Source organism: Oryctolagus cuniculus, chromosome 4, assembly GCF_051225735.1.
Source record: "Oryctolagus cuniculus isolate XC-2025 breed Fujian yellow rabbit chromosome 4, ASM5122573v1, whole genome shotgun sequence".
NCBI lineage: Eukaryota > Metazoa > Chordata > Mammalia > Lagomorpha > Leporidae > Oryctolagus > Oryctolagus cuniculus.
In genome coordinates, this window is record NC_142870.1 from 175,015,174 (window position 1) to 175,040,529 (window position 25,356).

General features: G+C 44.5%; 1 protein-coding gene across 1 annotated transcript in view; it reads right to left on the reverse strand.

Moving 5' to 3' along the window:
* Positions 1–25,356, reverse strand: part of SCN11A (sodium voltage-gated channel alpha subunit 11) — a 117,246-nt gene that overhangs the window by 72,642 nt on the left and 19,248 nt on the right. The window contains exons 4-6 of the mRNA XM_089331376.1: positions 5,501–5,629; positions 4,338–4,432; positions 22–198 (exon numbers count right to left, since the gene is read on the reverse strand). Coding sequence (XP_089187502.1) covers positions 22–198; positions 4,338–4,432; positions 5,501–5,629 — 401 coding nt within the window. The remainder of the gene's footprint in view (positions 1–21; positions 199–4,337; positions 4,433–5,500; positions 5,630–25,356) is intronic.

Consider the following 25,356-nt stretch of genomic DNA (forward strand, 5'->3'; position numbering starts at 1 on the left):
AAGCTGCGTGTCTCCCCTCACCTGCCAGGTGATGACTGTGGTTCACACACTCGTTGTCGACACACTTGAGGCTCAGGCTTCCCATGAAGAGCTGCTGGCCCACCAGCGCAAAGATGCTGAGGCAGAACAGGGTGAGGATCATCACGTCCACCAGCTTCTTCACGGAGCGCAGCAAGGCCCCCACAATGACCTTGAGCCCTGCGGAGGAGGACAGGTGTGGGCGCCCGACCAGAGGCAGGCCGGGGCACCGAGGCAGCAGGCTCGCGGCAGGGAGCCCTGAGATACGATACGTGTGAAAGGGGAAGGCTGTAGCGAGGCTGGAATGGAAAGCTGACCTGCGGAGCAGCCTCCTGCCTTGAGGTCTTGTTTGAACTAATGCCGCCGAAGCTGTGTGCCTCGATGCAGTCACCCGCGTGGGGATGGCCCACCTTGTCCTGCCCTGGCCACGCCTGAGGGACGCTGAGCGAGCAAGGATACCTGCAGAAGCCACAGGGACGCAGGCAGAGCTGGATGACCGCTGTGAGGGCAACTTCACACTGGAGGTCACAGACAGCGTTAAGGCAAAAGAGTGAGATCAGCCTGTACTTAGCACTTGGGAGTTACTATCCAGGTGCACAAGGCTTCCTGGGAGGGATCAGAGGAAGTGGATCACGTACGTGAACTGCTAAACTGGCGCTGGGGTTGGAGGGAGAGGCTCAAGATGCAGCTTTGGACACAAATAATGAGCATGTCCTAAAGCTGGGATTATCACTAGGACAGGGAGTTTTCCTTTTCACTCATTCGTTCTAGAAAGTCAGCCGAACGCCTGCTACTTCCACGGCACGCTGGAAGGCTTCCCGACCTGCAAACAAGGACATACTCCTGCGACGCCACACGGGCTCGTAAATGCTGGACTCTGTTTGCCCCGGTGGAGAACGGGGAGAACTCTGCCTTGAACGTTTACGGTTTCCCCGCTCACTGAGATCTATGGAGAAGCTGCTGATTCCCCTCCCGCTCCAAGGTGATTTAAACCGCCAGTATGATGGACACGGAGTCAGAAAAGGAGCTGTCAGCTCCAGCAATCCGCTGAGTTGTAGTCTTTGGCCTCGAGAGAGAAACTCCTGGGTGTGCGTTGTAATGTGAGCAATGGCACTAGTTACACAAGTTCAACCCATCCGTGGGGCAGGTGGGGAGGAGCCTAAGGCCACGCTGGGACACGCACTCCATCTTCACTGTCAGTCAGATCAGGGTTGCTACAGCCTCAACCAAGTCACACAGCAAGAGGCTTTAGTCTTCTCCAACGAGAGAAATTCAGGTAGAAGCAGCTTGTGATTCCCAATCACTTTGAGCTAGCCCCCAGAACGACTGCACCTCGCAAGCCGGCTTCCAGGCAGCAGCCAGGTATTGCAGGGTGTTTTCCGGGTCAAAACGGAGACTGTCTTCTCCTGCCTAGACATGAAGAAGACACTAAAGCTCTGCATGATTGCCTGAATGCAAGTCTTACCCATTAAGAAGGTTGCATGGTCCTAAATATACCGGGACAACTGGTATCCTTGCACAGACGAGGTGGAGGAAGGACAAATGCTATGTAAGTTTCCCTTTGACTGCAGCTTTTTTCACTAGGTGGTTGCGTTTCTCACCCACTGCCTCTATTTGAAAGGATTCAAATCGCCTGGAGTTTAAGTATGGGGCCGGGGGTATTGTTTAAGTCTATACGACAGGCGCAATCAAATTGTTCCCATGGCTTTTCATGGTTTGCCAAAGCCACTCACAGGTGAGAATGCGAGGGGAAGGTGGAAAGATTTTTTAGTGGGTTTGTTTTGGAGAGAGAGAGAAGGGGTGGGGGGGTTGGAGAAGACAACAGTATGCTGTAATCAGTCTCATTTTCTAATACACTGGAATTCCTATCCACAAGGCAGCCTGGCTTCATCCTCATTTACTCCTGCTTCCAGATCATCACCAGGTGCCTCCTACTTCACACTACTTCACTGTTGTCTCCTCTGCTGATTTCTCTCCCTTTCCTCTCCTCTTTAAGGTTGCAGTGCCCCGGGGCCGGCACTGTGGTGTAGCAGATTAAGCCGCTGCCTGCAGCGCCAGCATCCCATATGGGCGCTGGTTCAAGTCCCAGCTGCTCAACTTCCTATCCAGCTCCCTGCTAATGCACCTGGGAAAACAGTGGAAGATGGCCCAAGTGCTTGGGCTCCTGAACCTATGTTGCAGACCTGGAAGAAGCTCCTGGCCCCTGGCTTTGGCCAGGCTCAGCACTGATCATTGTGGCCATTTGGGGAGTAACCAGTGAGTGGAAGATCTCTCTCTGTCTCTCCCCCTGTCTCTCTGTAACTCTGCCTTTCAAATAAAGAAAAAAAGGAAAAATGAAAAGGGCAGTGCCCTGGTGCTCAGCCGCTGGCCTGCGTCTATGCTCATTTCTTTGGTAATATCACCAGATTTGTGGCATATCAACCATCTCTGCACCCTAAACACAAACCAGGGTACTTTAGAAAGTTCACAGGAATATAAAATTTAAAACACTAGTTTCTTATAGGTGCAAAAAGAGCCCAGCGCTGTGGCACAGTGAGCTAAGTAAGCTGCCTCCTGAGACAATGGCATCCTGTACCAGGGTGCCGGCTGTGTCCTGGTTGCTTCAGTCCTGATCCAGCTCTCTGGATGTGCCTGGGAAGGCAGCTGATGGTGACCCAAAGGCTTGGGCCCCTGCACCCATGTAGGAGACCAGGGTGGAGTTCCAGGCTCCTTGCCTCTGCCTGGCCCAGCCCAACCATTGTGGCCATTTGGAAAGTGAACCAGCTGTTGGAAGATATCTCTCTCTCTCTCTCTCTCTCTTTCTCCCTTTCAAATAAAAATAAATAAATAAATCTCTGAAAAGGCTTTTTAAAATCCACGCATAGCTGTTTCCTAATAATGCATTTCCTACATATTACAAAAAAATTTTACTCCCAAATAAATTCATCTTTTTAATTCTATTTTTCCACAACTTGTGGAAGAGCCTCATCTGCCAAACCGCCTACCTCATTCTTTTCCCTGAGGCCTCCCAGCCGTGCCGGGCACATGTCCACCGCCAGCCCCTACTCTGAGCCCCGGGCTCGCCTCTGTCACAGCCGTCCCTGGCTCAGGCAGTGGTCGCTCCATCTCTCGAGTTTTGCTGGACTCCTCTCACTGCTCACACCATGCACACCGCACAACCAACCTGGCAGGGAATCCTATTGTTCCCATATTCCAATTCACACACAGTCTGACCACTGGCCCCCAGCGCCCTGCTTGGATTACGGCCTCTCAGGTCAGTGTGGGTTCCGAGAGGCAAACACGTTGGGCTCAGGGATTGCGTGGGGGCGGTGGGGAGATACCTGTGCAAGACGAGGGGGAGGAGCAGCAGTCAGCAGGGAGAGGCTTCAGGCGTCAAGGCAGGAAGAGAGGGGGAAGGAAGCAGGGTTGGAGAGGAGGAGCCAGTGTGAGGCGCTGTCACCCAGCCAGCTGGCAAGCACTCAGTGAAGAGGAGTCCCAGGGCCGTCAGGAACGGGCCAGCACTAGCACCCCCCCCCACCTCCCCCACCACCAACCCCCGCACGGCCAGCGAGTCTGGGAACTGGCATGAATGCAGCAGTGAACCCAGAGAGGTGACTGCTGGGACGGTCAGTCAACACGGCGTGTTTCCATGGCAACCACTAGGTCTCCTACCTGGCTGTCTTGCTTCTACCACTGCTCCCCGACATTCTGCTCTCCACACACAGCTCCTGGGTCTTCCGAGTAGAACCTGAGTCCTTCCTTGGCAATAGGTCTCCCCTCCATTTCTGTGGTCCCTGGGCCCCTCACCCACTCCTGCCCAGCCCGACCAGCATCCTGCTGACCTGGACTTTGCCCTGGTGTCCCCCAGGCTCAGAACACTCTTTCCTATATAAGTTCCCTGCTACTCCACCACTGTCAACTCCTTTCCCCTCTCACCTTCCCCACAACACCTCCCTGTTGCTCGGCCACCCCTGCCCCTAATCTCTGCAGCTTCCCATGGCTTCGTGCTGTTTACTTTTTCATTTTCCATAGTGCGCAGAATTTTCTAGCACACTATATAGTTTATTAATTTAGACTAGTTATTGTTTCACTTCTGTCTCCCCAACCCTCACCTTAAAACACAAACTCCCTGGTAGCAGGGCCCTTTGTCTTACAGATTCCGAGCAGCTAGCACAGTGCCCAGACATATTAAGTGTCAGATAACTACTGGCTGAACGATCAAACAGCTGCACAGAGCAAGGGTGACTGGTTTGTTTGGGCTTCCATGATGGCATTTTGAGAAATCTCGGAAGGACATTGCCTCCAGTGAAGAGCCAGTGTTTAGAGTCCGAGTGACTTACCTGAAACCACAGAAATGGCTTTCAAAGCTCTGAACACTCGGAAGGTTCGCAGGGACAACAGATTGATGTTGATGTTTGGGAAATAGGACACAATCCTGCAAGATAAAGCACAGGGAAAGCCTGGGCTTCCTCAGTCCCCTGGCTGTGCCGTGTGTCTCCACAGAGACACGGTCAGCATGGCCTGGGGTGCACACCCGCCACGGGGAGCTCTGCGGTCCTCCTTCCCCGCCCCACCTTCATCTCAGGGTCTGACAGCATCCATGCCCCGGGTATGGACCAGGGACTGCACAGTATCAACACCCAATAGTCTGAACTGTGCCCTGCACAGGAGGCTGTCTTCAGCAGACACAGGCAAGGCTTCATTGAAATAGTTCATTGGTTGTGGTCATGTCCAGTGACAACTGAAACCCTCCCAAACATGTTTTGACCGGATACCAAGTTACAGGCTCAACACATTTGTCTGAGGTCTCCCAGTCACTACCCAGCCAAGGCTGCATGTGCACCCAGGCCTTCCGCATCAGAGCTCGCGCTGTTAACCAAGCTCCACGTCACCTGTCAACAATTAAGAGCACGTACCCAGCGAAGAAATGTGAAACTCAGATACTCATCGCATTTACCTCCAGCAACTTCTGTGGATATTAAATGGGAAAATATACGTGAAGTGCTCAACACATGCCTTGCACAAACAAGTAGAGTTAGGTTTATTGCTGAACAGGCAGTGGCCACTTCTTTTCCCAATTTTAATTCAGGTGCCAAAGCCGTGTCCCCTCCCCAGGAGGAACATTGACCCTCCCCTCACTTCAGCACAGTAATCCATTCACGATGGACTGCAGGCTTTACCAAAAATGGCAAACCATAAAACCACTGGACATAGACATGAGTGGAGCCATCTGTGACACTGCAGTTGCAAGGAGTCTTAGACTTCCATTCCTTCTATTTGCCGGAAGCCTGATATCCTGGCACATAGCTTGCCACACTGTCACTCACTGTTTCTCTTCCCCTCTGGACTGTGAGCTGCTCAGAGCTGACCAACAGTGCACTCAGAGCTGCAGGTGTTATCAGCCACACCCTGCGACTCATGTGGACCGCACAGAAGCCTGGGGGAACCGAAGCACTTCTTCCCCACCCCAAGTCTCCTCAGGAGCAATGTTTAATATCCTTACGCTGTTCCAATGACGATGGAGTCCAACCAGTTCCATGGATCTCGAAGGAAAGAAAATTCATCCAGAATAAAACCTCTTGCCAGTATTTTTATCAAAGCTTCAAAAATGTAAATCCCGGTGAAGACGTATCTACAAAGCAAGTCGTTCGGCACAGGAAGGAAATGGTCAGTGAGGTGGAAAGCAAAGAGCCCTCTGTCTCGTCTGGCCTTGAATTTCACTTCATTTCAATGTGAGATGGAAGCTCTGGTGTCCTCAAGCCAGAGTTCAGAAAACAAGCACCCCCAGCACGTTCTGGCACTCAGAACTTGCGAGAAACAGGGCCATCGCAAAGCTGTCAAGCTGCTGTCAGACACCAGCCTTGTGGCCTTCTACCCAAGAGTGGCTTCAGGCAGAATGGGACGTGAGGACTGCAGGTTGTAGTTTGTCGCTATCATTCTAGAGCTGTCACTCTGGTGTGTGGTGAGGGGTCACTGAAGACCCCAAATGACAGGGCAAACTCCTGAGTCTCTCTATACTCTGTGTTCACAGATGGAAGGCTTAACACTGCTAAGATGGTATACTGCCTAAGGTGGTCTGCCAATTCAAGGCAACCCCTATCAAAATACTGAAGGCTGCTGGGGGTGAGAAATACTTCAATCATAAACATCATATGGAATTTCAAGACTCCAAACAGTCAAAAAAATCTTGAAAAAGGATAAAGTTGGATACTTATATTTTCTGAAACTAAAACTTACTACAAAGCAACAGAAATTAGAATAGTGCGGTAGTGACATAAAGATGTAAAGACCAATGGAATAGAATAATCTTTCATTTACAAGGTCAAATGATTTTCTTTCTTTTTTTAAATTATTTGACAGGTAGAGTTTTAGACAGTGAAAGAGAGAGACAGAGAGAAAGATCTTCTGTCCATTGGTTCACTCCCCAAATGGCCGCCATAGCCGGCGCTGCCCCAATCTGAAGCCAGGAGCCAGGTGCCTCTTCCTGGTCTCCCCTGTGGGTGCAGGGGCCCAAGCACTTGGGCCATCCTCCACTGCCCTCTCGGGCCACAGCAGAGAGCTGGACTGGAAGAGGAGCAACCGGGACTAGAACCCTGTTCCCATATGGGATGCTGGTGCTGCAGGCGGAGGATTAACCAAGTGAGCCACTGCGTCGGCCCCAGGGTCAAATGATTTTCAATAAAGGTGCCAAACAACTCAATGGAAAAGGAAAGTCCATTCACAAATGTTGAGATCTTAAAGAGAAATCAAAATGAAATCTTGGAAATGAAGAATTCAATAGAACAAATTAAAAATACAGTGGAATGCTTTAACAACAGAATCGGTAAAGCAGAAGAAGGAATATCTGACTTAGAAGACAAAGCACAGGAAATTATAGTCAGACCAAACACAAGAAGAGGAAATTAGAACTCAAAAACAATGTTGGGAAAATAGGATAATATCAAACCATGCAACATACGGGTTCTAGGAGTTCCTAAAAGCATAGAAAGAGAGATAGAATTAGAAGGCCTTTTTAGTGAAATACTAGAGGAAAACTTCCCTAATTTGGAGAAAGGGATATTCCAGTACAAGAAGCACATAGCACGGCTAATAGACGTGACCAGAAAAGATCTTCACCACGATGCATTGTAATCAAACTCACCACAGTGAAACATAAAGAAAAGATCCTAAAATGTGCACAAGAGAAACACCAGATTACTCTCAGAGGCTCTCCAATTAGACTCACAGTGGACTTCTCATCAGAAACCCTACAGGCTAGGGGAGAAGGGTGAGAGATATTCCAAGACTTAAGAGAAAAAAACTGTCAACCCAGAATACTCTACCCTGCAAAGCTTTCTCTTATGAATGAAGGTGAAATAAAGGCCTTCCACAACAAACAGAAATCGAAAGAATTTGAAACCACCCATGCAGCCCTGCAAAAGATGCTTAAGAATGTGCTGCACACAAAAACACAGAAATATGGTCATGACTATGAAAGAAAGTAAAGGAAGAAAATCTCCCAGTAAAAGTCCAAAGGAAATCCAAAGTGAAAAATATAAATATTTTTGGGAAAATGGCAGAGGAAAGTCATTACTTACGGGATATATCCTCTATGGAATACTATACAACAGTAAAAAATGAAATCCAGTCATTTGCAGCAAAATGAATGAATCTGGAAAGCATCATACTTAGTGAAATAAACCAGTCTCAAAGGAACAAACACCATATGTTCTCCCTGATCTGTGTTAACTACTAGAGCACCTAAAAGGAAATCTGTAGAAGCGAAATTGACACTTGAGAAGCAATGACTTGAACAGCCCTTGTCTTGACTGCCGAGGAACGATTTCTTTTTTTCTTTCTCTTCTCATACTATTTGCTGAATTCTTCTATAGAGTTAATCATATGTGTATAAAGTCAATTGAAAATAATTCTCAGTAAAAATCAGAGTTGGAATAAGAGAGGGAGGAGAAAGTTTGTAACTGTAAATCTGTGTAGTTCTGCATACATTCCTACAGACTTACTTCTAAGGGTACAGTTTAAAAATCTGCCATGGGACTCCAAATCCCATTAGGCTGGGTGGTAAAAATGCCATCTTTAATGTTAAAGTGATCACACTATGTGTTAAAGTGAACATATATAATAGGATTAAGTATTAAAGTGATCATATAAGTAAGATCAAATATCTGGTAATAACAATAGATAGAATTAAACAGAAGAGAATGTTCCAACATGGGAAGCAGTCTACACAGCAGATTCATAGAAGGACAATTGCTTTAAGTAGCACTCTGACCTCAGAATCAGCCCTGGACTGGCTGAAAAGCCTATGAGAGCATTTCAGGCATGGAAAGACAAGACACTGTGGCAAAAAAATTATCTACATGAAGGATCTCTGTGAGGGAGACCCCAGTGGAAATAAGGGGCCGTAAAAGAAGGATGTACTTTTCTCTGAAGGGAGGAGAGAACTTCCATTTTGCTTATGGCCTTGTTTAAATACTGACAGAGTTTATGCACTCAAAAGGCTTCCATAGCCTTAGCAGTTCATGTCAAGAGCCTCAGGTGATCACTGACAGCATATATAAGAGTGTTAATTGTTAAATTAACAACAGGAGTCACTGTGTACCTACTTCCCATGCAGGACTTCCGCCCTCAATGAGTTGCATTATGAGAATTAACTGTAAAACATGTTCTCAAATAGTGTGTGTGTGTGTGTGTGTGTGTGTGCAAATTGTTGAAATTTTACTTAGTATAGAGTTGGTCTTCTGTGTACAAAGTTAATTGGAAATGAATCTTAATGGAGAAATGGGACTGGGAGTGAGAGAGGGAGGAGGAGGTGGGGTGGGAGTCTGGGTGGGAGGGTGGGTACGGTGGGAAGAACCTCTGTATTCCTAAAGTTGTACTTATGAAATTTGTGTTCATTAAATAAAAGGTTTATTTTGGGGGAAAAAAAGAAAGCAGACTCGAGGGTCTCAAAGAGATATTTGCCCACCATGTTCATAGCAGCACTAATCACAATATTCAAGAGGCAGAAGTAACCCCAACGTGCTCTGACAGCTGAATGGATAAACAAGATGCGGTGCACACACATGATGGACTATTAATCCACTTTCAAAAGGAAGGAAATTGTCACACATGACAACAGGGATGAAACAACCTCAGTTAAGCAAGCCGGTCACACAAACACACAAATCACATGGTGTTTCACTCACATGCAGTATCTGGAATGGTTGCCAGGGCCTTAGGGAAGGTACAACGTGCATGAGTTGAGTTTTCCTGTAACAGCTTCAGTGTCACAGGGTGAAAAGATTTTTGACAATGCTGTGCAACTGTGAATGTGCTGAATTTCCTGGGACTGAACTTACAATGGTTAAGACGTTATTCTTATATTCTATGTGTTTTACCACAATTTAAAAAGCCCTCAGCCTTCATACTTTCTTCCCTGAAACTTACATCATGTTCTATCCTCTAATTTATTTCTTTTTCTCTTCTCCCCTCCAAAATGTGGTCTCTTTTCTTATAATCCCCAACTGTCAAAAATGTTGAGTTTACCTGTGGGTGCACACACACACACACACACACAAGTCCCGCTTTGAAGACCAAAATCATGAATTCAGTCAAACCACCTGTCAGTTTAAGATAAAAGGACTGGACGTTTTCTGGCAGAATCTCCAGCCAGTATTACCCCAGTGCTAAAGAACTAGCATTCTGGAAATTTGGGAAACCCCCGTGCAACCACGTACAAAATCAGAAATCGTCACTAGGTTGCTCTGCTCAGTCATCTCTGAGCGGCCCATCTCTTAGCTGACAGACGAACACTTCCGGTTAAACACGTCAGGCCCTGAAGGGGCAGCTTTCAAACTCTGGTGTAATTTAAGAAGCTATAGGTACTTCTAAAAGGTTACAATTGCAGGTGTATGGGATGTTCTTCCTGTAATCTCAAACTGATGGGACAGCTGCCACAGGCTGCCATTTTGGCCTGGCCATGTCCCAGCCCCCCAGTCTCCTTTCTCTATGAAGCCTGACCAGCGGTGGGCCGCGTGGCATGAACTGGAGCTCCCCCACCGGACAGCTGCTGCAGGCCTCCTTACGGGAGTGCGTTCTCAACAGCTTCCTCCCAGCCCTGCCGTGCAGGGGCTGCTGGGGAGAGCAGCACTTCCCCTCGTCCCTCCCCCTCGCCTCTGCTGCTCGCAGCCTAGACGGTTCTTCCAGACACGGCTGCCTATGGAGCTGGCAGCAGTCAAGCTGGCCTTAGGGGAAGTGAGCTTAGCCCTGGGCCGTTGCTTCCCGCAGTGGAGAGAGTGCACCTGCTTCATCTCACCACAGTGCTGGGCAGAGCTGAGGGCTGCTGTGGGAGAAAGCCTCCTCCTGACCCGTCTCTTCACAGGTCCTGCTCTGCCCACCCCGGAGGCCTCCAGGGAAGCTGCAGTAACCAACCAGCAACCAGCCCCGGGGCTGTCAATTAGCGCCTGCACAGCGGCCAGATCTCCAAAGGGGTGGCTGAGACCCATTTTGCTGATGCTCCCAGGGTGATTTCTCCTCTGGGGGTGTCTGAGTACTCCCCAAGACATGGCTCCCAGATTCCGGATGCCGCCCAGAAACAGAGGTAGCGTCCCTACAGAGACCCACCCAGAAGGGAGAGGAATTCTCTGGAGACACGTGGGCCGGCTCACACTGTGCAGTGAAAGAAAGGGCAACTTCCAGAACCCAACCTCTAACTCGCGTCCCAGAAACGCCCGGAACCCAGCAGAGACGAGATGGAGCTGTGGCTGGACGCTGCTCCCAGCAGTCTGGTAGCGTGGCCTTGCCTGAGACTGGTTCCCGGATTCCTGTGAAAGTGGCTGGAACTCGCATGAAATAAAACACTGCAGTAAGAAGGAACGGCAGCCAGGCCCCACCAGCAAAGTCTGCCAGGGTCGCCCACTCATCTCCCAGAACTACCAGCCTCGTCCGCAGAGCCCCTTTCCTGAGTGATGCCTCCAAGGTCTGGCAACCCCGAGGCACAAACAGCCGCACGTCAGCAGCGTGTCCAGTCACACTCCCACGCCAGTGCCCTCAACCCTGACACAGCAAATGGGTCATTGCCCAGTCGTTCTGTAAGCACCAGGCCAGTCGCTCCATTGCCAAGATGCTTCTCACGTCTGCCTGAACCCGAGTGGGTCTCTGAATTCCCAGAGGATCTGACAGGAAAGGCACGGCTGCGAGCCAACTAATGGACGGGGCAGTACAACACGTGAGATTGCCAAGTGCAACACCAAGACCGCCGTCAGCATCCCTACAGGGAATCTACAGGAACTGCATCAAACAGGGCAAGTAGACAAGACATTTAGAAAATGTTAGAAATGAAAATGTCCCATATTAAAACCTGCGACAGATAAAATCGTCCCCATAAGTGCTATCCCCCAGACACTGTCATTGTTTGAAAAGAGAAAGAAAATGCATGAATTAAACATTCATATTCATATTTTAGAAAACATTCCATGCTAATGAATGAAGAAAATAAAAGGAGGTAGAAGGGAAAATAAATTACATTTAAAAATAGAATTTAAAAAAATTCAAAAAACAAAAAGTCCCTGGCAAATCTAATCACAAAAAGAGGGAAAATAGGAACAAAACGATAAATGAGGAAAGGAATAAGGCAAAGTATTCAGAGGAATTTTAAAACTAGAAAAAGATAAATTATCAAGGGAAAAAATGCAAGCTCTATTAAGTGAATGCTTCCTCACTCCACAGCCTAATTCCTCACACCTCACCCCAGCCTCAGGAAAAGATCTGCAGGTGTGGGGTGGGGCTCACATCATGGCACAGATTAAGCTGCTGCTTATCACTACTGGAGTGCTTGTCTGAGACCCAGCTGCTCCACTTCATATTCGGTTCCCTGCTGATGCCCCTCAGAAAGCAGTGGAAGACGGCCTAAGAACCTGGCCCCTGCCCCTAAATGGGAGGCCCAAATGGAGTTCTTGGCTTCTGGCTTCACCCTGACCCAGCTCTGGACATTGCAGCCATTTGAGTAGTGAACCAGCAAACAAGATATTCTCTTTCTGTCTCTGTGTATCTCTGTCTCTCGTTTTCAAATAAATGAGTAACTGCATCTTATAAAATTATTTGGCCAATTCCTCCCTCTCTCCTCTCAGAATTTCTCATTCCTATGGTGCAGAAAACATTCTACTGGAGAAAGATATGAACACCAAAACAGAGGAGGCCCATAGGGCCCCCAACAGACATAGCCAGGAAAGATCCCCACTGTGACATATTATAGCAAAATTCTCAAAAGTACAGCACAGAGAGAATTCTAAAATCTGCAAGAGAAAAGTACAAATCACTTTTAAGGGAATCCCTTTTACCATAACAGTAGACAGTTCAACAGAAGCCTTGCAGGTCAGGGAGGAATGGAATGGTGCCTTCCAAGTTCTGAAACTACCAACCAAGAATACCACACTCAGTGAAGGAGTCCTCCATAAATGGAGGAGGAAAAAACCTTCCGGGATAACTAGAGCTGTGAGAATTCTTCCTCCTCAATCAGCCTTAGAGAGGATGAACACATGGGATGGCATAAACCCGCTAAAAAGAGAACAGAGAATATTCAGCAAGTAGAAGAAGTTTTTAAATGACAGGACTGTCATTATTTATTAATAATGAGCATAAATGGACTAAGTTCCCCAATCAAAAGATACAGACTGGCTGAATAGATTTAAAAACAAAACAAAACAAAACCAAGACCCCATAATATGCTGCTTACAAGAAATTCGTATCACCAGTAAAACACATGAAGATTCAAAGTGAAGTCATGGAACAAGATCTTCCATGCAAATGGGAATCAAAATCCAGGAGGAATAGCTGTGCTCATGTGAGACAAAACAGACTTTAAGACAAAAACCACAGAAAAAGACAAAGGTTGCTATCTAAGGATCAAGGAATCAATTCAGCAGGATGACTCAATGACTGTAAATGCATATGCATCTAATACGGGAGCCATCTGTTTTTGTTGTTGTTGTTGTTGTTTGACAGGCAGAGTGGACAGTGAGAGAGAGAGAAAGGAGAAAGGTCTTCCTTTTTGCCGTTGGTTCACCCTCCAATGGCCACCGTGGCCGGCGCATTGCGCTGATCTGGCGGCAGGAGCCAGGTGCTTCTCCTGGTCTCCCATGGGGTACAGGGCCCAAGCACCTGGGCCATCCTCCACTGCACTCCCTGGCCACAGCAGAGAGCTGGCCTGGAAGAGGGACAACCGGGACAGAATCCCGCACCCCGACCGGGACTAGAACCCGGTGTGCCGGCGCCGCAAGGTGGAGGATTAGCCTATTGAGCCACGGCGCCAGCCAGGAGCCATCTGGTTTATAAAACAAACATTTCTAGGTCTAAAGGAGAGAATGCAGAGGCATTGGGGGCAGCAGTTCAGCCACCAGCTGGCATGCTCACCTGCCACGTAGCAGTGCCGGAGTTTGAGTTTCGGCTCCACTCTGATTCCAGTATCCTTCTAATGTGCACCCTGGGGGGCAGCAGAAAGTACTGGAGTTCCTGCCCCCCATGTGTGAGACCTGGGTTGAGTTTCAGGCTCCTGGCTTTAACCTGGCCCAGCCCCAGCTGTTTAGAGCATCTGGAGAGTAAAGCAGTAGCTCGCTTGTGTGTGTGCTCGCTCGCTCTCTCTCTCTCCCTCTGATGCTCAAATAAATGAACATAAATTAATTGTTCAAAATTCCACTCAGGAAAGATGAATAAGTTTTGTCAACAAGTAAATTGCACGAAAAATAGAGATAAATTAATTAATCAGTTAAAACAGGGAGAGACAGGCTCTAAGACAATAATGGTGGACTTCAACATCACATTTGCATCAATGAAACAGATCATGTAGCAAAAAAAAAACTCAAGAAAGGAAACATCAGAGTTAAACTACACCACAAATCAGGTGGACAAAACAGACATTTACAGAGCACTTCACCCAACAGCTCCAGAAAACAACTCTGCATCAGCACAGGGAAGATGCTATGGGATAGGTTCCATACTAGGCCGCAAAACAAGTCCCAAAATAGTCAAAAATAAAAATCAAATAATGTATTTTTCTGGCCATATGGAATAAAACTAGAAATGAACAATAAGAAAATTTAGGAATTATATGAATATACAGAAACTGAACAACATGAAATCAGAAGGGAAATTAAATTACTCGAGCCTGATGAGAAGGGAAATGCAGCAAATCAAAACTATGGGATCCTGCAAAAGCAGTGCTAAGAGGAAAGTCTACAGCAATAAGTGCTTGCATACAAAATCAGAAAGATGCTGACTGCACACCTAATGAAGGACCTACAGAACTGGGAAAACAAGAACAAGCCAAACCCAAAGTTAGTAGAAGGGAAAAAATGACAAAGATCAAGCAGAAATAAATAATCAGGGACTGAGCAAACAATACAAAGGATTAACAAGATAAAGGGCTGGTCTTCTGAAACCTGCAAACATTTACTAGACTAAGAAAAAAGACAAAAGACTCAAAATAAAGTCATAAATGAAAAGCAAGGTGTTACAAGTGATGCCACAGAAACAAATAGCCAGTAGGGACTATTATGAGTGACTGTGTGCCAGCAAACAGAAAAAACACAGAGCCAGTGCAGACGTTTCTGAAAACATAACACCTACCAAATCTAATGAAGAAGATATATAAAATATGAACATTATTAACAAGCAACAAGGCTGAGTCAAAAATTTAAAATGTCCCAACAAAGAAAAGCCTAGGACCAGATGGTCTCATTAATGAATGCTATCAAATAATTAGGAAAGAATTAATTCTAATCTTCTCAAACTATCCCAAAAGTTGAAAGGGAGGGAACCCTATCATATTCATTCTATGAAGCAGCATTACCCTGATACCAACAGTAGACAAAACACAGGAACAGTAACAAAAACTATGGAGCAATCCTCCTGATTAACATAGATGTGGAAATTCTCAACTAAATACTAGCACATCAAATCCAGTGCACATTAAAACGATCATCCGGGGAGTAGCACTGTGGTGCAGCAGGCTAAGCCACCACTTGCAATGCTGGTATCCCATATAGGAGCACTGGTTCAAGACCTGGCTTCAGCACTCTGATCCCAACTCTCGGCTAATGTGCTTGAGAGGCAGTGGGTGATGGCCCAGGTACTTGGGTCCCCACTACCCATGTAGGAGACTTGGATGGAATTCCAGGCTCCCGGCTTTGGTCTGGCCCAGTCCTGGCTATTGCAGTTATTTGAGACTGAACCAGAGGATACAGGATCTCTCTCTCTCTCTCTCTCTCTCTCTCTCTATTTCTCTGTCAGTCTGTGTGTGTGTGTCTGTATTTGTGTCTCTGTCTCCTTCTCTGTCACTCCACCTTTCAAATAAATAAATAAATCTCTAAAAAATTATCCACCTTGATATTGGTAATATCTTGATCTTTGGTACTTACTCCAAAGATGCAAGGGTAGTTCAGCATTCACAAATCAATGTACGTGACAAGTCACATCAAGAGAATGAATGGTAAACATAACATGATTATCAATAGATGCTGAAAAGCATTCAATGAAACGTTCAGTCATCAGTAAGCCCCTCGAAAGGTTCACATCTCAAAACCACAGAGGCTACAAATGAAATCCACAGCCAACATCATACTGAATGGGAAAAATCTGAAAGCATTTCCTCTAAGATATGGAAGTAGACAAGGATGTCCACTCTTACCACTCTTACTCAATATTGTAGTAGAAGTCTTACCTGAGCAATTCGGCAGCAGAAAGAAATAAAAGCATACGAGTAGAAAAGGAATAAATAAAATCCTTGTTTGCAGATGGCATGATTCCATAAGAAAACTCTAAAGGTGCAAGATACAAACTTAACTAACAAAAACTGATAGCATTCTTTTTTATAAAAATATATATTTTTTTCATTATGGAAAACTCAAGCATAAAAAAGTAGAAGAGCAGTATGGTGAACACTCATGAGCAATGTTGTTTATACCTAACCCTCACACCAACAACATATCTTTTTATTTGCAGATATTTCAGTCTAGATCTATAGAGAATAAGGACCCTAAAGATGAAATGACAATAATATTGTCATAAATGAAATTCTAAATTAATGTTTATTCTTTAATCTAATGTACAGTCAGCATTCAAATTTCCCAATTGTCATAACTTATTTTTTTAGCACAGGATCTCAGTGAGGTACATATATGGCATGCGTCACATATATCTCTGATTTACAGATTTGTCTCTAATCTTTTCCTATAACGTATTTGGTACTAAAACTGATTCATCTTTCCTGACCGGATTTTTACATTTAATTTCACTTATTTGAAAGGCAGAAAGAGAGACCTTCCACTTGCTGTTCACTACCCCAGATGTCCAAACCAGCGGAGGCTGGGACAGGCCAAAGCCAGGATCCCGGAGCTCATCGGAGGTCTCTCACTTGGGTGGCAAGGACCTAATTACTTAAGCCACCACCTGCTGCCTCCCAGGGTGCACCCTAGAAGGATGCTGCAATCAGAAGGGGACTAAAACAGGCACTCCAAAACCAGTAGAAAAGTGAAAGGCTTAAATCCAAGTATATTCAGAGCTATGAATGTAAGTCCTGGCTGCTCCACTTCCCATCAAGCACCCTGCTAATGCCCCTGGGAAAGCAGCAGACGATGGTCTGAGTACCTGGGCCCCTGTCAACCACGTGGGAGGCACTGATGGGACTCCAGGCTCCTGGCTTTGGCCTGGACCAGTCCTGGCTGTTGCTGCCATTTTGGGAGTGAACCACTGTATGGAAGAAGTCTTCATCTCTCCCTCTCTCTGCAACTCTATCTTTCAAATAAATAAACAAATCTTTTCAAAAATAGCAAAGAGAAATAGTACGCTCTGTAAGAGATATGCTATAAATTCAAAGACACAAAAGGGTTTAAAGTAAAAGGATGGAAAAATGTTTTCCCTCCAAACAAAACAAATATTAAAATGAGTATTGCTAGAGAAAAAGAAGACAATGATAGATGAACAAATGAGAAATAAACAATCATCATAAATGCATGTGTGCCTACTAAGTATTTCAAAATGCACAAAAGCAAAATTTGACCAAAAGAGAGGACAAATAGATAAACCCACAAACATAGATGACAATTCCAAGTCTTTCAGTAATTCATAAAAGCTCTAGGTTAAAAAAATAAGTAAAGGTATAAAAGACATAAGTTTCACTCAGCCACCTTAATAACATGAATTATTTATGAAATATTATGTAGGAGGACCTGAAAAAAATCCACATTTTTTTCAAGGGTACATGAAGGATAACCCAAGAGATCGTAAAACAAGTCTACCTGGTCTAAGCAACAACACTGCCCCAGCAAAGAGACCTGGAACCTCCTTTCACCCCAAAGCCCCAGAGCCGAGCTGCTGGGGTACACCCTCTACAAAACTGCATTCTGCCTTAGGGGACAGCAAGCAGCCCCGCTGCTACCAGAAGCCCCCAGAACCAGAGCCAGGGCACCCCACAGGGCACAAAGCAAGCCCCTCTGAATGCTGGAGCGTGGGAACGATAACCCAGAGCCACCTGGGTTCATGTCTGCGTTCCACTGCTATAGAAGCATGCCAGCCAGGGCACAGGGCCCAGCATTCACTGCCCGAAACCAGGAGACGAGGTGAAGTGTCCACTGCAACATGCAGCTCTGATTCTGTGGTTTGGTCCACATACGCCCTGGGAACACCTGGGAACACCTGTGCTTGCCTTGTGGGACCTGAGGAAGGCTCTCTCATTACACTGCTGCAGGCCCACAGTCTCCAGTGCACAGCCTCCAGCATCACTCATCATTTCCCGTGGGAAACAGGACAAGATTCCTTCCTACACCGCAGCACTGGGACTGGGACTACTAGTACTGTATTTCTAAGAATCAGTCAAGCCTACCTTTCAGGATCTAAGGAAGAACCTACCTGCATTCCTCTGAGGCCACACCTGCCGGGCACAATCCCCAGCACAACCCAGGATTCACCCTGTGGGACCTAGGGAAGCCTCTCTCATGTCCTGTCCTCCAGTGCTAGGAGTAGGGTTTTGGTCCTATAAGCCCCAGAATCACCCATCCTTATCTGCACCACACAGTTCTGTAGTCACAGTTATTGGTGCCACAAGCCCTAGAATCACTCAGGCTTGTCTACTGGGACAAGGAGACAATTCCCTGTGTCCCACAGCACCAGAAATATGGCTAGGGTCACAAATCCTGCTTTGAATAATGCTCAATTCTCTGGGAACCAAAGATACATACTTTTAGGAGGCCATATCCACTTAAAGATGCTAGTACCTCCACGAACTGCTGCAGACTACATAATGGTGGAATTCAGACACTGATGATACTGGCTGCAGTTGAAGAAACCCAACAGAGCTTACACTTCAGGGTTCACCTAGAAAGATAGCCAAAACAACTACCCAGCACACCCCAAATTCCATCTGAACAAAAAAGTATTTTCCAGTGAAAGCCACTCCATAAAGAAGGAACTATTAAACCAGATGTGCAGGTGTCAACATAGAGACACGTGAAAGTGAAGAAGCAAGGAAGCATTGTACCTCCAAAAGAACATAACAGTTCTCCAGAAATGAGGTTGATTCGAAGGAAATCCGTGAAATGCCTGAAAATTTTTCAAAATAATATTGCCAAGGAAATTCAATGAGATGCAAGAGAATACAGATGGCAATTTGAAGAAATTAGGGGGGAAATGCATGACACAAATGAGAAATTTAATTTCTCTTTCTCTCTCTGCCTCTGCCTCTCTCTAACTCTGCCTTTCAAATAAAATAAATAACCTTTTAAAAAGGAAAAGAAAACAGATCTTAGTGGAGAATGGGACTGGGAATAGGAGAGGGAGGAGGAGAAGGAGTGGGAGGGTGGGTGTGAGGGCTATATGTTGGGAAGAATCACTCTATTCCTAGAGTTGTACTTATGAAATGCATGAAGTTTGTATTCCTTAAATAAAGGGTTTCTTTGGGAGAAAAAAATGAATGAATGAATGAATGAATGAATTTTCTAAAATAAGACCAAATTATACACTGAGTATAAGAAACTCACTTCATAAGCAAAGATACACATAGACTGAAAGTGAAGGGCTGGAAAAAGATATACCAGGCAAGAGGAAACCAAAAACAATCAGGAATAGTCATCCTCATGTCAGCTAGTGAGGACTTTAAATCAAAATCTGTAAAAAGAGACAAAGAAGGATGCTATATTTTGATAAAATGTTCTATTCAGCTAGAACACGTAACAACCATAAATATACACACAGCCAACACAAGACCACCCAGATACATAAAGCAAATTCTTATAGATAAAAAGAGAGAGACCCCAGTAGAATAGTGGTTGACTTCAACACCTCATTCTCACTGATGGGCAGATCATCGAGACAGAAAATCGGAGTTGAAATGTACTATCAAACAAAAGGACCAGGGGAGAGCGGCAAGCTGGCGGAATAGGAAGGGAGCACACTGATAGTCCGGGGAGAGACAGTTTAATAAAAGTGGAGATACTGCAGGTTCAAGGAAGAGTAGGGGAAGAAACAGCAGAGGAAACTCTTCCAGAACTAGTGATTCACGGTGGACCTGCGTGGAGGGCGTGGGAGCCCACGGCTCAGGACACCAGTGGCAGAACCAATGCACCAGTGCTGGAACTCGAGGTGAGCCAAACCTCAATAGCCCGAGACATGGGAGGGAAAGCGGAAAGCAGAGACTAGAGGCAACGAGGTGTGAAACCCCATGGGGGAAAGTTCACCAGGATAACTAGAAGAGAGAGGAAAAACAAACAAACCAAAAAAAAGTGACTGATACGGACATGAGTTTCTTTCTCTCTCTGCTCACCTCTCAAAGGTGAGCAAGACAAAGAGCAGGCGCCATTTTGGACATACGTCATAAGTGGCGTGACCTCAGGACGGCACCCACCCTCAGCCAAGCAAAAAAACCTGACTCTGGAGGGGGTGGGTGAAATAACAGGAGGTCAGGACCTAGTGAATGTGTGGTGCTAATGAACTGAGACTGAAAAAAGAGACGGTGGGGGAGAGAACTCATAGAATTCATGTGAGTACACTCCAGAGACGCTAGAATTCGGTAACCTTGGCAACCCAGTGGGAGACTGCAGGAAAATTTGAGCCCACACTGAGGGCAGCACAGATTCCCTGTGTGATCCTTGGGAAAGAGCTTCCAAACTCTGGCTCCTGTGGGTATATCATTTGCCTGCTAACTACCTCCAATTCCATTCAGCTGTGCAGAATTACTTCCCTTCTGAATCAGAAAGAAAGAAAGAAAGAAAGAAAGAGATTGATTGATTTACCATGCCTAACCTGGGAGTGTCACCTTTGGCACACCCTTAACCCTGAGGAACCAAACAGAGCTCTCAGGCCACACCCATCTCAAGCCTCTAAGGCTCCATCAAAAGCAGACAGTCCACTTAATACAGTCATAGTATAACAAGAAAAAACACCACAGTGAGGGAATAAGAATTCAAAGAATATCTCACAACGCCAAGCAACAAACGCAGAAACTGAGGAAACAAGAACAAGGAAGACATTATGGCACCCCCAAATGAACAAGACACCCCTAGCCACGATTATGAGGATGATGAGATGGAAGAAATGCAAGATACGGATTTCAAAAAATTTATGATAAGAACAATTAGAAGTTTTCAAAAACAAATGCTTGAGCTACAGAAATACTTACTGGACAGGATAGAAAATCTCCTTCGAGAAAATGAAATCTTAAGGAGGAATCAAAATGAAACGCAGAAACTAGTAGAACAGGAAAGTGTGATAGGGAAGAGAAATCAAAATGAAATGAAGAGCTCAATAGATCAAATGACAAACACATTAGAGAGCCTTAAAAACAGAGTCAGTGAAGCAGAAGAGAGAATATTGGACTTAGAAGACAGAGCACAGGAAAGTTTACAGTCAAACCAAAGAAAAGAAGAGGAAATTAGAAATCTAAAAAATATTGTGGGGAATCCACAGGATACTATTAAAAAAACCAACATTCAGGTTCCAGGAGTTCCTGAAGGCATGGAGAGAGAGAAAGGATTAGAAGGCCTTTTTAGTGAGATACTAGCAGAGAACTTTCCGGGTTTGGAGAAGGACAGAGACATCCTAGTATAGGAAGCTCATAGAACCCCTAGTAAACATGACCAAAAGAGATCCTCACCACGACACGTTGTAATTAAATTCACCACAGTGAAACATAAAAAAAAGATCCTGAAATGTGCAAGAGAGAAACGTCAGATTACTCTCAGAGGATCTCCAATCAGACTCACAGCAGACTTCTCATCAGAAACCCTGCAGGCTAGAAGGGAATGGCGAGACATAGCCCAGGTACTAAGAGAGAAAAACTGCCAGCCCAGAATATTATATCCTGCAAAGCTCTCATTTGTGAATGAAGGTGAAATAAAGACCTTTCATAGCAAACAGAAATTGAAAGAATTTGTCACCACTCATCCAGCCCTGCAAAAAATGCTTAAAGATGTGTTGCACACAGAAACACAGAAACACGGTCATCAATATGAAAGAAGGTAAAGGAAGGAAACCTCACAGCAAAAGATCACAGGGAATTCAAAGCATATATTAGAAAATATCTTTGGAAAATGGCAGGGCAAAGTTACTACATATCATTAGTCACATTGAACGTTAATGGCCTAAACTGTCCAGTTAAAAGACACAGATTGGCTGACTGGGTTAAGGAACAAAACCCATCTATTTGCTGCTTACAAGAAACACATCTTTCCAACAAAGATGCATGCAGACTGAAAGTGAAAGGCTGGAAAAAGATATACCAAGCCAACAGAATTGAAAAAAGAGCGGGTATAGCCATCTTAATATCATACAAAATAAACTTTAACACAAAAACTGTTAAGAGAGACAAAGAGGGGCACTATATAATGATTAAGGGATCAATTCAACAGGAAGATATAACAATTGTCAATGTATATGCACCTAATTACAGGGCACTGATTTATTTAAAAGATTTGTTAAGGGACTTAAAGGGAGACTTAGACTCCAATACAATAGTACTGGGGGACTTCAATACTCCACTCTCAGAAATAGACAGATCAACAGGACAGAAGATCAACAAGGATACAGTAGATTCAAATGACACTATAGCCCAAGTGGATCTGACAGATATCTATAGAACTTTTCATCCTACACATAAAGCATTTACATTCTTCTCAGCAGTACATGGAACCTTCTCTAGGATTGACCACATACTAGGCCATAAAGCAAGTCTCAGCAAATTCAAAAGAATTAGAATCACGCCATGCAGCTTCTCAGACCATAAAGGAATGAAGTTGGAAATTAGCAACACAGGAATCCCTAGAGCATACGCAAACACATGGAGACTGAACAACATGCTCCTGAATGAACACTGGGTCATAGAAGAAATCAAAAGAGAAATCAAAAACTTTCTGGAAGTAATTGAGGATAACAGCACAACATATCAAAACTTATGGGATACAGCAAAAGCAGTGTTAAGAGGAAAGTCTATAACAATAAGTGCCTACATCAAGAAATTGGAAAGGCACCAAATAGATGAACTTTCACTGCATCTCAAGGATCTAGAAAATCTGCAGCAAACCAGACCCAAATCTAGTAGGAGAAGAGAAATAATTAAAATCAGAGAAGAAATCAACAGGATTGAATAAAAAAAAATACAAAAAAATCAGCCAAAAGAGGAGCAGGTTTTTTGAAAAAATAAACAAAATTGTCACCCCATTGGCTCAACTAAATAAAAAAAGAAAAGACCCAAATCAATAAAATCAGAGATGAAAAAGGAAACGTAACAACAGACACCACAGAAATAAAAAGAATCATCAGAAATTACTACAAGGACCTGTATGCCAGCAAACAGGGAAACCTATCAGAAATGGATAGATTCCTGGACACATGCAACCTACCTAAATTGAACCAGGAAGACATCAAAAACCTAAACAGACCCATAACTGAGACAGAAATTGAAACAGTAATAAAGGCCCTCCCAACAAAGAAAAGCCCAGGACCAGATGGATTCACTGCTGAATTTTACCAGACATTTAAAGAAGAACTAACTCCAATTCTTCTCAAACTATTCAGAAAAATTGAAAAAGAGGGAATCCTCCCAAATTCTTTCCATGAAGCCAGCAACACCTTAATTCCTAAGCCAGAAAAAGATGCAGCACTGAAAGAGAATTACAGACCAATATCCTTGATGAACATAGATGCAAAAATCCTCAATAAAATTCTCGCCAATAGAATGCAACAACACATCAGAAAGATCATCCACCCACACCAAGTGGGATTTATCCTTGGTATGCAGGGATGGATCAACATTCGCAAATCAATCAATGTGATACACCACATTAACAAACAGCAGAAGAAAAACCATATGATTATCTCAATTGATGCAGAGAAAGCATTCGATAAAATTCAACACCCTTTCATGATGAAAACTCTAAGCAAATTGGGTATAGAAGGAACATTCCTCAATATAATCAAAGCAATTTATGAAAAACCCACGGCCAGCATCCTATTGAATGGGGAAAAGTTGGAAGCATTTCCACTGAGATCTGGTACAAGACAGGGATGCCCACTCTCACCAATGCTATTCAATAAGTTCTGGAAGTTTTAGCCAGAGCTATTAGGCAAGAAAAAGAAATTAAAGGGATACAAAATTGGGAAGGAAGAAGTCAAACAATCCCTCTTTGCAGATGATATGATTCTTTATTTAGAAGATCCAAAGAACTCTACTAAGAGACTATTGGAACTCATAGAAGAGTTTGGCAAAGTAGCAGGATATAAAGTCAATGCACAAAAATCAACAGCCTTTATATACACAGACAATGCCATGACTGAGGAAGAACTTCTAAGATCAATCCCATTCACAATAGCTACAAGAACAATCAAATACCTTGGAATAAACTTAACCAAGGACGCTAAAGAACTCTACAATGAAAATTAGAAAACCTTAAAGAAAGAAACAGAAGAGGATACCAAAAAATGGAAAAATCTTCCATGCTTATGGATTGGAAGAATCAATATCATCAAAATGTCCATTCTCCCAAAAGCAATTTATAGATTCAATGCAATACCAATCAAAATACTGAAGACATTCTTCTCAGATCTGGAAAAAATTATGCTGAAATTCATATGGAGACACAGGAGACCTCTAATAGCTAAAGCAATCTTGTACAACAAAAACAAAACTGGATTAATCACAATACCAGATTTCAGGACATAGTACAGGGCAGTTGTTATCAAAACAGCATGGTACTGGTACAGAAACAGATGACTAGACCCATGGAACAGAGTAGAAACACCAGAAATCAACCCAAACATCTACAGCCAACTCATATTTGATCAAGGATCCAAAACCAATCCCTGGAGTAAGGACAGTCTATTCAATAAATGGTGCTGGGAAAATTGGATTTCCACATGCAGAAGCATGAAGCAAGACCCCTACCTTTCACCTTACACAAAAATCCACACAACATGGATTAAATGCCTAGATCTATGACCCAACACCATGAAATTATTAGAGAACATTGGAGAAACCCTGCAAGATATAGGTACCAGCAAAGACTTCTTGGAAAAGATCCCGGAAGCACAGGCAATCAAAGCCAAAATTAACATTTGGGATTACATCAAATTGAGAAGCTTCTGTACTTCAAAAGAAACAGTCAGGAAAGTGAAGAGGCAACCGACAGAATGGGAAAAATATTTGCAAACTATGCAACAGATAAAGGGTTGATAACAAGAATCTACAAAGAAATCAAGAAACTCCACAACATCAAAACAAACAACCCACTTAAGAGATGGGCCAAGGAACTCAATAAAAATTTTCCAAAGAGGAAACCCAAATGGCCAACAGGCACATGAAAAAATGTTCAAGATCACTAGCACTCAAGGAAATGCAAATCAAAACCACAATGAGGTTTCACATCACCCCGGTTAGAATGGCTCACATTCAGAAATCTACCAACAACAGATGCTGGTGAGGATGTGGGGTAAAAGGGACTCTAATTCACTGTCGGTGGGAATGCAAACTGGTAAAGCCACTATGGAAGTCAGTCTGGAGATTCCTCAGAAACCTGAATATAACCCTACCATACAACCCAGCCATCCCACTCCTCGGAATTTACCCAAAGGAAATTAAATTGGCAAATAAAAGAGCTGTCTGCACCTCAGTGTTTATTGCAGCTCAATTCACAATAGCTAAGACATGAAACCAACCCAAATGCCCATCAACAGTAGATTGGATAAAGAAATTATGGGACATGTACTCTATAGAATACTATACAGCAATCTAAAACAATGAGACCCGGTCATTTGCAACAAGATGGAGGAATCTGGAAAACATCATGCTGAGTGAATTAAGCCAGTCCCAAAGGGACAAATATCATATGTTCTCCCTGATCG